Genomic DNA, 16,922 nt, shown 5'->3' on the forward strand with positions numbered 1-16,922 from the left:
TCCAGGATTAGTTACTGCATCAATGAGAAAAGACCTTTCCAATGTAGATGGGTGAAGCAATTCTCTTATTTTTTTTTTATGATTTAATTTATGCATATAAGAGCTGGGGTACAGGCCAGAGATGTGGAGGGTGAGAGGATTCACCAGAGGCAGAGTGGGGAACAGAAAAGGCAGACTGAAACACACTGCTGAGGGGAGGAGCAGGTGAGACAGGAGAGGTCTACTGCGCCATGTGGGTTGCTCCCTGGCCGGCCAGGGATTGAACTCATGCTACAGAGGCTTCAGATTGTTTCATAGTGAGGTGCTTAACATTTTGTGCCACCAGGGAGGCCCCAGTAGTTCTCTTATTACTTACAGGGAAAGCAGCTCTTTCACGGGGTCTTTAAGAAAACAAGATGATTATCAACTTCCAAGAGGCCACTCTGTCTCAGCATTCTGGGTACAGGCGTGATGCATAGCAGGAGGTGTTTGGGAAGGCTGATGTGACACATCTCTCTCTCGGGAATCTTGCTTTCCTGAAATGAGTATTTCCAACTGTAGTCCCCTAACAAAGACGGGATTGTGGGGACCGTGACTTTACAGAATACACAGTATGTTCTGGATGACTGCCTAGTCAGTCTCTGTCTGTGTTTGGGACAAAGTCTGAGATTCTTCTTGGTGTCTTCACTGTGTTCTCTAGTCATGGTCACACCTTGCCTTCTGAATATCCCAGATGCGGTAGCCAGAGAAGGGAAGGTTACCCCATTGTCATGAAGCAGTTATGCAGCTTCAGAGGGCTGTGCAGACTGGCCTCATGTCACAGCAGGGAGGTCCCAAGGCGTTCTGGAGTCCACGCCATCCTCACTGGGCTGCAGTGGGTTCCGGCGTGTAGTTCTGCTTCTGAGGACCCTTTTTAATGGCTGCTCTCCTCCTCAGGACTTTCTCCAGTTCAGCCTTGTCCACTCGAAAAGGTACTATACCTTGGCATGCACAGTGTGTAGCATGGAATTTCTCTGAATTTGGGATTCGGCCAATGGTGAGTTTTACTTTCTAAAACACAACAAGGAATGACTGAGATTATGGTTAGGATTGTTTGTTCTCAATCTGTCCTCTTTCACAAGTCTTGAAGCTGGCTTTGAAAAAAAATCCTGTGAAAAACTACAGTCAGTATATGGGCCTGAGGAATCAGGGGGTGACTTGTACAATCAGGTGGAAGATGAATTTCTATGAGATGACTCATTCACCCCACTGGCCTTCCCCATTTAGATAACAGGGATGTTACAATGTGTGTAACTGATAATGTGATTGTGTGATGCAGAAGAGACTGGATATGCATAATCATAAAGAAGCTTGGGAGATCATCTAATACAGTGGTTTTCACAAATTTTAAGCCAAGGATATTTCCTTCAAGGAGAGTTAACCATCTCCTGATACACTGTCCCCACCCACTTCCCTCCCTGTTCAAGAAGCCCAGTTTGAAAGCCATCTCTCTTACTTTAGCAAGAAAAAGCTAAATTCCAGAGAAGAAAGTGATTTTCCAAGGTCATGTGGGCTAATTACAAACAAAAACAGACCAGGGAAGCCATCAACAATATGGAGACCATACTAATGGGGAGACCCACGACTAGGTCTTTAAAAGGTATTCAGTACACACGCATGTTCTGTTTCTTCTGATTACTCTGGTGAAGATCTGGCTGTCTCGACCACTGAGATGAGGAAACTGAAGATTAAAAGAGGGATCCTATCCACTATTCCCCAGTAGTAGAAGTAAAAATTATAGTAACCATATTAAGTTTCTAATATGTGCCAGTCATCATTACAGGCATACTGCATATATTATCTCATTTAATTCTCCAACAACAAGTGTTATAATCACTCCTAATTTTACAGAAGAGAAACTGAGACACAAATTGGTTAAAGGAGGAGAATATAAACCCTGAGCTGGTCTGATTCAATTGCAACTCATTCTGTGATACCACGTCATATTTGCATTTCCAAATACAGATGTTATCTCTCCTCGACCAGTGCGCTCTCTGTTGGTCTAGGAAAGAACTTTGAAGGAGTTCTAAAATAGCATCCTGTTATTTGTACTTATTGTGTAAAACATTACTACACTTATTCTTTTGTTCACCCTTGGGGGCTGAGGAATGAGTCTCCTTTATCTTCGAGTACTGTTCAGACTCTACCACCTTAATCTTGTTGTGTCCTGCCTCTGACTTTGCCTTGGCCAGCCAGCAGGACTCACCTCCTTCTGGATGGTCCGGCTGAGAAACAAGGAGACCTCCTCCAGGCTCTGGGGTTTCAGGTCATTCACAGCCAGAAGGTGATCTCCATGACAAAATAAGCACCCCAGGTGCAGGGGGCCTTTCCAGTGAGCCACACTGCAATGGGAACACAGCATCAACATGAGGTGAGACTGCTTGCTGGGGTGGAGGACAGATGGTGTCGCAGTGGGACTGTACCCTCTGGTCTCTTTCTCTGTTACCATCACCAGTTTCTTTAGCTATGTTGCATCACATCCAAAGTAGACAAACTCTAGAATATTCTTTCCTCTATCACTGCTGAGTCTTCCTCCTAAGCCCAGCTCCAATCAAACTACCACTGCCAAGTCATCCTGCTTTTCATGCCCATGATCTTACTCAACCTCCCCTGTCCCCAGGGCTTCTACTACACTGGGCAAGCACCTCATTTATTGCATATTTAAATAAGATGCCTCTTAAATTCACATGTTTATGTGGCAGTATTTTTCACTAGCCTATGTGGTCCTGAAAATATCATCTCACCATTAAGAGTATTTTTTTCATAACCCCATGACTAAGTAAACAGAAGATGCTCAATAAGGATCTATGGAAATTAAGCACATAATGGTTACACAATATCTAATAAGCAAACAAACGAATGAATAAATGAATGAGCAAGCATGGGCTCAGAAAAATCTACACTTTCAATTAAGTATGTATTGATTTACAGATTGTGAGAAATTTGGATAATGCTTGGTTTTGTGTGGGCCTTCTTCTAGAACGAATAAGACAATTGGTATGTGACAGTTATTTCATATTGGAGGGTTTTCTTCCCTTGTAAAACAAATCTCTCATCCAAGTGAATTGTAAAGTCTTTAAAGGAATGTAGAAATCAAGAACTAGGGATCATTTCAAGAAAATTCTCTGCCACAGAGTCTTTTGCCTCTGAATCCCTGATGGGAAGATCTTCAGCTGGCCTCTGGAAGTCTTGGGCCTGGAAGGCCTTGTTATTTTCGACCTCTGATACTTCATTATCTTCCTTTGGCCATCAATTGTTCATTGTGCACTAATTGGCACTGATTTCCTTGAAGCCTACAGACTCCTCCTCCCTTTCCTTCACCTTGGAGAAATCAGAAACGCGTTGCTTTCGGATCCTCTGAAATCCACCCACCTCCCATCTGACTCTTCCACACAATGGCATGCTCATCTTTGCCTCAATCAAAGCGACACAACAGTTCAAGCTCTTAGGTCAGTTTTGCCTCACACAGTGATTCAAGATCTAATTATTGTTTTCTTCATATCTTCCAACCCCGTGTATAACCAATAACCCTCAAATCTCCCACCTACCATATCCGTCCTGCAGCTGCTGTGAGAGCAAGATAATTTGTGATGTCAGGAGGAGAGAGGAACACATTCAATTTCTCCACTTGGCTTTCATCAGAAATGTTACTATGAGATAAGATGTATGTAAAAGTCATATCAGGCAACTGTCCTTGACTCTGAACTGTTCTTTCTAAGTATGCTGTGGCCTCTGACATTGGAGATGGCATTTTTCCAGTTAAAGACCATCCACAATGTTTGGAGAAGAAGATAAGTTTAAGATACTGGAAAATATTTATTCACGCCCCCTCCCAACCTCTATAGTAGACAAGGAGGAGTCAAAGTGGACTAAATTGGACAGGCTATGAGCATTTGATTTGTACATTTCTCTGCTGGAAACCATTCTATAAAAGACACAAAAAAGAGTTAAATTTGAGACAATGTCATTAAATATGTTTGGCATTACTTAAAACCTGAACATCCCCCTATGAGCCTCTGACCAAACTTGGCTCTACTTGCACTTCCATAATTATGCCAATGGTAAAAGATGGGTGACATACTGCCCAGATCAGAGGCACCTCAAGTTTCAGGATCTGAAAGACTAGCCGAGGGAGAATTAAAAACAGTTTACTTGAAAATGCCACCTCCAGCCCAGGGGACTGCTGTGTTATTCACTGACCTTGGCTATCACCTCCAGGAGAGGTGGAAGCTGGTCAGATTCTTGGCCGGCTTAGAGATTTTTAGGAACTTCTTTAAAAATTTGAATTCTCAACAGAAAAGGAAGGCTACTTTGCTGTCAGGGCCCATAAAGTTTTAGAAATTAGAACTTTACTTGAGCAATATGGTCAATTGCAGAACAGTGAGTGAGGTGGGCTCCTTGTTGCGTGTGGTACCAGCAGGTGACAGACACAAGTCACTTCCTGAGCCTTGTTCTTGTGGATGAAGCCCCTTATTCTGGGTCTCTGGAAGGGTCTGGGATTCTCCTTTGCTATCAGCAGGCACATAGGACATGGCAAAACTAGGGTATAAGAAGTGAAAACAAACCCTTTTAGTATAATCTATTTACAATGCTCCACGGTGGTATTGTATGTATACTTATATGCTCCAGATATAAGTAGCCAGTGGCCATGTGGACACTAAGTGGGCCTTGAAGTTTGTCCAGCTGTCAGGAAGGCTGTCACACCTAGACTCCAATACAACACAATTTCCTTCTAAAAATCGATCTGGAATCAAAATCACCTTTTATATGAAGATGGTTTGGAGGACAGCAGTGATAGTGTGAGAAATAAATGAAAAACAGAAAATATCAGGAAACACAAAATGTCACTAATGATTTTCTGTGGATGGAGAGGCCATCCCCAATTTTTGAGATTACTGAGTAAGGTGTTAATTTTGTTGATGGTAACTTTTGTATTTCTATACCAACTGTTTAAATGAATTGGCAGCAACTGTTCTTTAACAGTGCATCAGCTACAATAGGTTGTTAAAATAAGGCAATTTTACATACCAAGATTTCATGGACATGTATGTCCACTCAGTTCTCTTGGTGACCTTGTGTGGCATCCCAGATTCAACGGAATCACTAGAATCATTGGCAGCAATAATCTTATCCAACTGTAGATAGAAGAAATAAACATGAGGAATCAAGTCTTCCAATAAATCAGGTACTTTTTTACCCCTTACGTGAAGTTCTGTGCCCTGAAGTAATAACATTCACCATCAAATGGGATGGGCAGTGATGCTCTTTCTGGGAGGTTGAACCATAAAACTTCTCATAACTTTTTCATTTTCTTCTAGATTCCCTGGACTCCTGACACAAGCATTGTATTGGGCAAACTATTTATTTTTCTATTTTATCACTAAGCACTTCATGACTTGAACTGGTTTTTTTCTCTCTTTTTCAAACAGTGCTACTCTAGAATAATGTCACCAGGCTGGTCAAAGGCTCAGCCACAGCATGGCAGTCCAATTTGCTTCAGGGGGTTGTCAGGGTCCTAGAAAAATGCTGCTTTCAGGAGGCTCTCAACTAGCTGCTTAGAACTATGACTGTCATTTGGGGCAATGTTGCTCAAAAACCCAAGGACTTTTTATTGCCTAGCCAACAAATTAATCGTTAACCCATAATTGGAACATTTCATTCCAACCAAGCCAGTCCTCCCACAACTCCCCCTACGAACAGTCATTCTGCAGTGCCCACGTCCCAGCTGGAGTGACCCTTTTTTGCCTCATGCAGTTGTGTTCAGGTCTGGCTGATGTCCCACGGCCTCCGCTGAGTACTCACCAACACCAATCTCTGCGCTTCTGCTACACTGTGTTGTGCTTAAATGTTTAGTCTTTTGCCTGGTTTTATCTGCTTCACTAGACCTCACCTCTCATAAAACACCTAGCAAATGCCAGACTTACAACAAAGGCCCAAAACAACCTGACTGGTTAGTTGGACTATTGTAAGAGACTAGTTACCATCACTGTGTCCAGAGAATACCAGCATGAAAATATATTTTGGTGAAAGAAGGGTCTTGTGGTCAAATAAGCTTGTGAAGTGTGTGTTGAATCCCACTTGGCTGTTAATAACACACCACTGCATACTAAGTAAAGGCCCTGAGAATTTTGCACTGAGAAGCTGGTGTAAGATATTTTAATTGAAGTTTCCAGAACATGTTTGAACCCAGAATACTTCTTTTGTATGAACACATGTCATCATCTTATTCTCTCATCCCAATTAGGAAATTTTGCAGCCTCCTAATTTGTTTTCCTTTCATTTACTTTTCTCTACTGTCCACTTTAAATATAGCTACTGGGCTACTAGTGCCTGGAAGATTATTCAATTTTTGCCACTTCCCAACTTGGAAGCCATTACAGTCTCTGTGCTGCCTACAGAATGAAGTCACCATGGCACTCAAGACCCGCCATGGTCTGGCTCTTTTCTGTCTTATTTCCCACTATGACATTTACTTTAGATTACAGCCAAAATGAACTATTCACCAAATACATATCAAATGCTATTTTGTCTCTAAAGCCCTGATTCCATGGAGAGAGAAAATCTGTCCTTTTGTTGTTGCTTCTAGAGCTTTCTGAGTAGCATCCCATGTGGTAACAAATGAGACCTGAGGGCATCAGCAGGCATTGCTGAGGGCATCAGCAATGGCAGATCCTCAATGGTGGCGGCTAGGCCTAAGTGATAGCACACAGTCCAGTGCCCAGTATACAGAAAGCGCTCAGTAGTAACTTCCACACTGATTAACTGGCTGACACACATCACACAGTTCATCACCCACAGACTTTTGTTCATATTATGCTTTCTGCCCAAAATGCAGAAAGTTCCCCTAAGTCCAAATTTTACCTTTCAAATACCATTAAATGTTATCTTTGTCTTCTGCTTGAAACTCAGTTCCCCACCTCCTGCCCTTCATGCACTCCAGATATTTCAAAAGCATCTGTCTTTAGCTGGGAGTCCTTTCTGTCTTTTGTCTTGGTTGAGACATATTCAAGTGTCAACACTTGGAGCATATCACCTGTGTCTGATTCACCTCCATGTCCCATGAGTCCAGCTAGTGTCTCAGAAGTAGTTCATAGGAAGGGCTCAGTAAATATTTGTAAAGAAAGTGAATGTTTAATGAGTGGAAGTGGTTACCTCTAAAAGAACACTTTGAGGACTAATATAATGACTTTCTTCTTTTCTATCTTGAGTAGTCTCCGATGAGAAATCATGTGGTAGAACACCTTGTCTGAATCCTGGAGAAGTTACTTTCAATAAAGGCTACCAAAAAAGAAAGTAATGAAGATAAAATTAATGCTTTTTCTTTGTGAGATAGGAAATTAAACCATATGCTTCCTGGAAAAGCCATTATAGGTTAACTGGGTTGAGAAGATAAAACGATCTCTCAAGGTAACCCCCAAACCACCTTAAACTTGCCTCGTGAATCTCAGCAACTACTGATGTAAATCTATAAGCCCATCTTTTAGGCATTTCTCCACCATTGGGACCTGGAACTCAGAACAAGTGGTTCCCTCTGATGGGGGGTACTGAAGTTGTTAAGCTCTGTCATGGAACACCCCCCTGCCCCGTCATTTGAAAAGGTAATTAGCCCAAGAATGAAGTGTCAAGGCACTGCATTGGCTCCATGAGCTTTCAGGCACCATACCTTTCCTCCTCCTGCTCGATATTTCCCTTTTGTGTTCTGGTCACATTTTTCTATTGTTTCTGTAACCATGAAATTGGGAGGCATTGACCATATGATGGGATGAATTATAGGCTTCAAGGTGCTCTAGGGTCAACCAACAGGTACAAGATAATTTACTAAAGTTGTTGCTTTGCATGGCAGGAAAATTATCAAAAATACAGTTTAACCCCTCCAAGAATAATGCCTTAGAGCAAAGTGCTTTGCAAAGACCCCAAACATTCTTTAGGAAGTCCTTGGAGGAAAGTGATTTAAAAAAAAAAAAAAATAGAAGAACTTAGGTTGTGCTGCAAGCTCATGGAGGCAGATCTTGGCTTTTATGAATGAAGAAATGTTCCCACTTAATTTCAATAACCAGGACAAAAACAAAACCCAAAGGCAAATGCACTCTTAACTGGAGTTTACTGAATAATCACTGGAATGTAATACATAGTATACAAACACAAGACAACCAATAACTTACATGTGGGGAGTAAAGGGGTGTCATAAGTGAAAAGCAAGAGGCATTTACTGACCTCAGTTAGTCTTCCCTGACCTGCTTCTTGCTATCTCTCCTACAGACACTATATGAGGTGCTGGGCCCAGCCTGTTTGATATGCTACCAAAAGCCTTTTAAATCACTGGAGAGTTCCCAACTGGATAAAACCAAAGGCTCTGCCATATTTAGGTGTGTGTTACACCCAGGGAGAGGGAAATTCAGTGGTTACATCTCTAAGGGACAAAACAATTTCTATGGCAGGAGAAAAAACACTCAGCTCAGGTATTAATAACATCAGAGTTTGAAGGTTTGTAAATCTAAGAGTTGAAAGGCTGGGAGTACTATTACCACTCACTTTCAAGGGCAAAGGTATTGTATTTTCCTTCCTTAGATGGACTTCACTAGAAATGAAGATGAAGTCTGAAGTCATGGACCCACAAAACTGATTTGAGTAAAAGCAGGAAATTAAGATCCCTGCCTTGGCCTGAGGAGTCAACTGGTATGGCAGGAAATCAAGTGTGATTTTGGAAGTCTCTGTTCTGAGGGAACTGTGTCCTGTCTGTGAAAGAAAGGAAAAGGCTGCTTACCTGGCTTTTGTTCACCTGGGGGACTCTATACCCAGCATACATAGATGATGCAAGGTAGCATCCAAACTGAACAATCTTGTGTAGAAGTAGTCAGGGCAAGTGCTAAGGCCCACCCGTGGTTTGGGGAACAGATTAAACAGAAGACAATGACTGAAGTTAAGAATCATTTTTAGAGTGGGATAAACTTTCAGAAAGATCTCGAGTGCATTGCTAAGACTTTTTGCAGCTTAGCTGACTCCCAGGCGTGATGTCCTGAGAGAATGAGGGGAGTCTGATTACCATGTCTGGAAGATTATTTCGTGGTGAGAAGGCGCTGGCAACTTCTGGTGTGCTGGGAGGACTGAGGAGAGCGCTAGGGTCTGAAGTGCACATTTTATCATACAGTGAGAGTTTCTCCAGCTTATAAGGAAAGAAGAGGAAAGAAGACTGGAATCAGGCATGGTTGATCTATTGTCTGGAATGAAGCAACTGTAGTCACTGAGCTCCATGCCTTCTGTCTTTCATGACCAACATTCTCACTAAAACACGAGTTGATCTCTCTCTCTCTCTCTCCCTCTCCCCCCCCCCCCCCCAGCAAGACTCTCATCTGGCTCTCTAGATGCCCTCAGCTTCACCCAATCTCCCTATGAGCTAATCGTTAGCTCTAATCACTTCAGTCTACTTGTAGACTTACCTTGTTCTCTTCTCTTTGAACTATACGTTTGTTGTAAACATTGAACAAACTAGAAATTTTGTCAAAATAATACCTAGAGACTGGCATTTCATTTATAAAGGTCTTAAGATTTGTGTAAATTAGCAAAGGTCCTTAGGAAATAAATAGAAAACCTAAAACTACTAGCAAGAGTATGAGAGATGAAAGGCACTTGTGGAGAAACCACTCAGCTACCAAAAGGTAGCTGTTCCGTACCTTGAATAACAATGGTGGATAATACTATAGTTTCAGCTACCATTTAAAAAATGCCACTTTCACTCTTCCTACCCAATAATGAAACTCTGAAGTATCTGTATTTTAACTCTCTTGCAAAACACGGAAGTATTTTTTCCTATTATTAATCATAAAAATAACAAAGACATCCATTTTCTCACTTATTTATTCCTGGTATGAATGCCAGTTGCTAAGGAAGAAAAATAAGCTTGCATTGTTTCCCTGTGTCAGAGGGCTGTGTTCAGGTGCCCTGCTATTTTATTAGTGAGACAGTCACCTCTGGATTCCAGTGTGCTGCTTTTAAAGCCCAGCAAAATGACGAGATGAGGGAGACCCAGTCTTTAATCTTCTCCCTGTTGACAGGAATAAACTTTCAGCTGGCATGTGGTAACAATAGCACCCTCACTCCTTTTGATCCAGAGAGGGATTCTTTTATTAAGGTTGGAACAGGCAGTGGGAGCTGGGAGCAGGGAAATAGGTTTTTTTCCCTAAGTAGTTCAAATGACCCACTAGCTCCTCACCACCTCCACATCCACACACTGGAATTAACCCTCCTGCCACTTCTGTGAGGCAGGCACAGAGAAAGGGGAAGAAAGGTAGAAAATAACAGTGGTAATCACAGGTCTCGGAACTTTGGGCTTTGACACTGATTTCTTTTGTGGCCTCAAGTGAGCCCCTTAACCTGTCAGCGCCATTTTTGTGTGGCTGCCTGGAGGCGCCTCCCTTTAGGGAGTGCATGTGGTGGTGAGAGTGGGTTTGAACAAATTTATATAAATCTTGTCTGTTGACAGTCATGACAATTTAAAAGGAAGCTTTTGGCCTTTGGATTGGTCTGAAGCAGATCCAGGCTCCTCATATTTTGGCTTTCACATTTATTACCTCCTCTCCAAAGTGCCCTCGCCCACCCCCTCCAGCCGCCAGCCTCCCTGCCAAGCAGATTATCTTGTGTAAAGACAATACCCTGACAGCTTTGCTAGCACCAGGACCACTTTACAATCTGGAGACCCCTTCAGGGATGCACAATACCCATACTCATAGCTCTGCAGATGCTTGGATTCTCTCATGTGGGATGCTTCTGGGGATGGTGACCCTTAGGAGTTGAGCTGAGGGCCTTTTCCCATTCGTATGTTAAAGTCTAACTCCCAGTACCAAAGAATGTGACCTTATTTGGAGATGGGCTTGGGTTATTGCAAATGTAATTAGTTAAAATGGAGTCATACTGGAGCAGGGTAGATTCTTAATCCGATAGGACCTTTATTAAAAGGGCAAATTTGGGTGCAGAGACATGCACACAGGGAGAATGCCAAGGGAAGACGGGATTGAGTCTGCCACCAGCCCTGGAACCACCAGAGCTAGGACAGAGGCCTGGAGCAGAACTTCTTTGGCACCTTCAGGGGGAGCCTGGCCTTGATTTTGGACTTCTGGCTTGCAGAACTGTGATGCAACACAATCTGCTCTTCTAAGTCGCCCCATATGCCATACTTTGCTATGGCAGCCCAGGAAATCCATACTGTGACTTTTGAAGGTGTTTTAGCAAATAATGAAGACTGCCAAGATGGTGTTCATGGGCTTGGTAATACTGGTTTAAATGGTTTGTTTTTTTTTTTTTTTTTTTTTTTTGGTTTTGCTTGTTTGTATGTCATTTTGTACAAAGGAAGCACACCATGTCTTCTTACTGCTCACCTGTCATAGCCAATGAGGAAATATTCCCTCTGAGCGGTTCTAATGGACATCACCTCTGCAGGCTGGCAACTAAACATCTTCTGTACAGCTTCCAATTTTTCCTGACTTCTTATGCCAACTTCTGCAGTGGAATTTCTGTTGGGTACAGACATGCAGTATTAAATAGAGACAGATATAAAATTAGGAAGAAAGTGAATGCTTTATATTAGGACTCAATTGAACAGAAATTTGGATCTGCTTGGTCATTGTGTTGCAGAAATAAATTCTAGCCTTTTACCCATGCAGGGGAAGAACAAGTGGTCCTTTAGGAATGGTGAGGCCAGAAAAGCTTTATTACTTATGCATGAGGTCTCAGACCTGGGTAGTCCCATAAGGTCTGAGCCCTGGTCTAGAGACAAAGAGTTTCTTTTATACACAACCACTTTACATTGATAAAGTTGGTTAGTTAACATGCAAATTCTTGACCCAGGAAAAGGGGAAGGATACAGATCTTCCAGGATGGCCTGGGAGATCAATCAGCCTAGCAGGCTGCCAGACCTTGTTTAGATATGCTTATTAAGGAAGCAAACTTATTATTTACTTTATATTTCCAGGTCTATGACTCTTTAACAGGGAAAGATTTCTTTTTCTTAGCAGTTCCCTTTCATTTGTTTGGAAGACTATTCAATCATTTTAGAAAATAAATTTAGATCTGGTTTGTCATTGATTGAAAATCTTGTTTGAGCCTAAAGTTTAAATCCATAGTTCCTATTTCAGTTGGATTCTTGGTTTCACAAATTGTGTTTTCCAATTTTTTTTAATTCATTTCTTAAAGACCAACAAAGCCAACATAGATTTTTTTTTTTAATCTGTTATCTTTATGAGATAAGTCCATCTATTCTCTCATCTATAAATTAAATGAGCTAAAGTCCTTGATAACTGAATGCCTACAACAAATTATTGACTATCCTATACAATATGAAATGAGTATTTCACTATGTTTTACTCAAAATGTTCCCTATTTTAGCTTCTTCTCTTTTTTTTTTTTTTAAAGATTTATTTATTTATTTATACAAGCACTGGGTACAGTCAGAAGCGCGGGAGGGTGAGAGAATTCACCAGAGCCAGAGGGGAGAGCAGAGCAGGCAGAGTGACGAAATACACTGCTGAGGGGAGCAGCGGGCAGCAGGAGAGGTCTGTGAGCCATGAGGGACCCTCATCCAGTGGCCGGGGATCCAACCGGCACTGCAGAGGCTGCCGGCAGCTTCGTAACCTGGAGCTCAACCGCTGTGCCACCAGGGAGGTCCTATTTTAGCTTTTTTTTAACAATAAACACTAAGTGTGAAGTCCTTATCTCTTTTGTCGATGATTTAAAGTTCAATTTGTATGTAACTTGTTAATATTTGGTGTGTTAGTGTTGTAGAGCAACCCCGATACAAAACGGGGTGCCTGACTGTGGGTCCTCACCCGCGCGCTTAAAAGGACTATCAATGCTCTACTGCAGGCACACGTGAAAGGTTAGTAAAAGGTTTATTTATAAGGGAAGGGGAAATGAGGAAATGTACAGCTCTGGGAGAAAAGTGGGAGACAAAGTTTTAAATGAGTCCTACCCGATCCACCGATCAGGAATCCCAAAATGGCGCTCTCAGAGTTGGCCGCCAGCCAGGAGCCGTGAAGCCAGGAGGCGAGCGATCGCGAGCCAGAGAGAGCCCAAGGCCCACGTGTTTGGTTTTTATATCCAACCTGGCTACCCAACTCCACCCTCAGGTCCCAGCCACCCTCCCTTGGTGGTGACGGGATTTGTCTTTCCCAATGTCTTGATGGCTTTAGTCTGGAGAGGGGGTGGGGTCCATAAAGCCTGTATGGGATTAACTCAGGACATCATTTCCCCCTAACATTAGTGTTAGGGGGAAAAAGAAGTGAAAGGGGGTAATTGTTAGGGGGAAAAGGATGTCCTAAGGCTAATTCCATACAGGCTTTGTGGACTCCACCCCCACCCAGGCCAAAGCCAAAGACACTGGGAACTCCAAATCCCATCCCCACCAAAGGGAAGGTGGCTGGGACCTGAGGGTGGAGTTAAGCAGCCAGGTGGATATAAAAGGCAGACACGTGGGCTTTGGGGGATCCCCATTTTGGCTTTCCGCCAGCTCGCAGCGTCTGGCCAGCTCTGAGAGTGACTTTGGGTTTCCAAGTCGTAGGATCGGGTAGGACGCATTAAAGACTTTATTTCCCTATTTTCTCCCTGAGTTGTATATTTTCCTTATTTCCTTTTCCCTTGTAAATAAACCTTTTATTAACCTTTTGTGTGTGCCTGCAGTGGAGTATTCATAAGTCCCTTTTAAGCACACGGGTGAGGACCCACAGCCAGGCAACCCGTTCAATATCGGGGCTGCTCTATAACATTAGTATTTGTTGCTATAAAGGTTTTCTCCATTGAATACACACCGATCAATTTCAATGGAGCCACGATGCTGATGGTCTTTGTAATAGGAAAGACGATAGCTCCTCCCACTCTTGGACAGAATGAAAAACCTCCTTTTCCAAGAGGCCTGAAAAACAAAAACATGTGCCTCTCAGTTAAATCTCAAAGGATGAGAGAGGATTTCAAACATGCTCATGAGGCTAGTGGGAGGCCGGTGAAATGGTAGTGAATACTTACTGCAGAGAAGAAAAGCTGAGGAGGTGGTGATTTAACAAAGAAATCTTGTTTGCAGACTTCATTTTTATAAGAACATGCTAACTTTTGCCTAATAAAAGAAAGTGAACAGGACTCAGTCTATTCTCTGTAAATTTCTCAAAAGAACTGCTTCAGATGAAAAACACTGTTTATCTCTGGAAAGGTCTTCAAATTATTCAGTTATGGGAAAGAACATTGATAATAGGCCTGGAAAAGAAAGGATCCAAAAGACCAAGCTTGTGATTCTTATTCACCTCCAGCTGGGGCGTTCATTCAGCTGACACCTGTCTGGACCTCTTTCTGGAGCACATCCTTGGCTCTCCAGATGTGAACAAAGATTTGTCTCTGTTACCACTGAAGCACCAGACGTAGGAACAAGATAATTCTGCTTTGCCCTTTGGCTGAGCAAACAAAACCAAAACCACCTACTGCTGAGAATGAGCTGGCAAAAGTAGCACACTAAAATATTCACGGCTTCGCTCTAAGTGTAGAAATTATAGATGCTTTTGATTTTTCTATATTGTTTTTTGCTCATGCCATCTCTTTTATTGAGATATGGTCTCTTTTCCAGTCTTCTTTAAATCCCTACATATTCTTTAGGGTCCAGCTCAGAAGCCTTCCCCATAAAACCTCTCTGGATTCCGTTAACTATTTGTATACTTTTTCTTCTTCAGACTCCATGGAATTTTGCCTTACTTCAGGTTCCTGTCTGATGGCGTGTGCTTATCTTAACTTCCCAACATAGTTACTTGCGTGTATTTATCTTCACTTGCCAATGAAAGTAGAAATTGATTGAGAGCAATGACTCACTAATTAACTGGTATTTTTCTCTGCAATGTGAGGCATAGTGACTTACTAATAATAGGTGCAATAAATCTTGAGCTAAACCCATAATAAATCCTAACAACTTAGGCAGTTTCTCCAAGCAACAATTTTATATAACATTAAAACAATATTTTCTAGTCTGGTGTGGGCCATAGTTTGTTGTTAGCACTACCTCCAAGCAACATATGGAATATTTGGTCTATGCAAATCAGAAAATGACAAATTTCTAGTTAAGTGAGTGCTTACAAAACAATGAACTGAATCCAATAACCTCTGCTACATTCTCCACACCAGGAATCATCGTCCCAGAATGCCAGCTAATACCACTGAAACCATCTTGTGCTTAGCATGATGGGAACTGCTCATCATTGTCAATAAAATGTTTTTCCCTCTGGAGAGTCTGCCCCTTGGTTACCTGGACTCTTCTGAGGACTGAATTCCATTATGGTCGTCTGTTCTCACCTGCCAAAAAGAAGGATTAAATGTTCGTTAGTCCCCAAACAGCAGCGAGCTCCACTGGCTGGTTGCTACCACGGGGAATGTGAGGATGCCATTAGCTACTTTGTCCCGAGGCAGATGGTGGCCACACTACCTTCCTGTGTGGGTTGTATGCAAGTCTCTGGTGCTCATCTGGTTGCAGTTCTGTGGAGGTTTGTTTGGCCAGGATGACTGGGGGACCTGCCTCTGCTCCTGCTCTGGAAGTGACTGTGACAAGAGGCTCCTGGGGGAAGCCACACCAAGGAGGGGAGACACCAGAGCCACACCAGAACAGGGAGAGGAAGCTATGGATCCCACCCAGCTGAGAAAGACTTTCTGGCCCACAGGAGCTGAAGACAAGCCGTTGTCCACGCAAGGACTTGCTTTCTCCAGAGGGAATCCTAAAGGCAAAGACCACCTCAGGGGCCCACGCCAAGGCTGCAACTCTGGGGACTGAGGTTGACAATGGAAGCTGATCTGAGAGGAGGCGTTCTCCCTGGACAGCTCTGCCAGCCATGCTGTGGCCAACACGGGTTCTGGGATAAGTATTGTGGGGAAATCCTGTCGGATAAAGGGCTGCAAGGCAGGTGAGCTCTTTGAAACCAGGGATGTGTGTGTGTGACCAGTTTTTACCTTGAATTAGTGAGACTCTCAAAGTAGAAAGAATCACCAGACAGGGCAGTGCCAGGACAGCCTTGTAAAACTCGAGGAGGCACAGGGCGCTTCACCATCCACTCCGCCAATGGGCTGGATGAGTCCCGCCCTTCCAGAATGACCATGCCCCGCCTGTCTGCCTTTTCCCAGCCTTCTTAACACAAGCTTGCTTCACAGCAATTCTTCAATCATAGACATTTGTAACAAAGAAGAAAGTCTTAAGGTGAAGATCTCAAGTTCTATAAACATACTTTCTGCATTTGTCAGAGCACCTGGAACTATTTGAAGATAGGTGAGGACTTCCGGGACCCTACACTACACCTTTCCTGATGGGGGAAAAGCTTGTTCTATTGAAGTATTCCTGTATAAAAACAAAGGGGATGGTTTGAACAAATACATAAATGACAAATAAAACAGCAAATAAGCCCTTTCTGGGGCTTGGAGAATGACATATTTGGCACTCCTCTGTGGGAAGGGCACATTAATTTCTGTGCAAGTTGTAAAGTCTGGGAAAGGTGCCAGGTCATCGAGGAAGCTCTGTGTTCCCAGGAAAAACAATCTGTACAAGGAAAAGGAAGATAACCTACCTAAAACCTTACCCACCTCCAAAATTAAAAAAAAATATCCTCCAAGACTTGGACTGAAATCAATAAGGTTCTTTCCAATGTAAGGGATTTCACTGCCTGAAGCAGAAGTGAGGACAGGGGTTTCAGTACATCAGCCTCCTGTGCATCTACTTATGGGGGATTTGCTCCCCCCCCCACCCCCGTAGGGCATTTTGCCTAGTGAGGGAAGACGCTCAGGCATCAGACACTGCAGGGGAGACTGCTGAGTGGGGTAACATTTTAAAGCAGTGCCTTTCCCACCAGCTCTTTTTATTAAAAAGCCAAATTTTTTCTTCTTGATGAAAGAATCATTTA

At 42.8% G+C, this 16,922-nt stretch overlaps 1 protein-coding gene across 1 annotated transcript; it reads right to left on the reverse strand.

Moving 5' to 3' along the window:
• Window positions 1–840: 840 nt before the first annotated feature.
• On the reverse strand, window positions 841–16,127 carry PLEKHS1 (pleckstrin homology domain containing S1). Its single transcript, XM_054690390.1, has 12 exons — window positions 15,982–16,127; window positions 14,029–14,116; window positions 13,815–13,918; window positions 11,391–11,525; window positions 9,985–10,060; window positions 9,062–9,181; window positions 7,171–7,296; window positions 5,035–5,153; window positions 4,372–4,557; window positions 3,567–3,668; window positions 2,225–2,360; window positions 841–1,029 (listed from the first exon to the last, which is right to left on the reverse strand). Exons 1-12 carry the CDS (start codon window positions 16,125–16,127, stop codon window positions 841–843), a joined length of 1,527 nt encoding a protein of 508 aa, XP_054546365.1.
• Window positions 16,128–16,922: the final 795 nt, after the last annotated feature.

Source organism: Talpa occidentalis, unplaced genomic scaffold (assembly GCF_014898055.3).
Source record: "Talpa occidentalis isolate TD23 unplaced genomic scaffold, MPIMG_talOcc4v2.1 talOcc4.8, whole genome shotgun sequence".
Classification (NCBI taxonomy): Eukaryota; Metazoa; Chordata; class Mammalia; order Eulipotyphla; family Talpidae; genus Talpa; species Talpa occidentalis.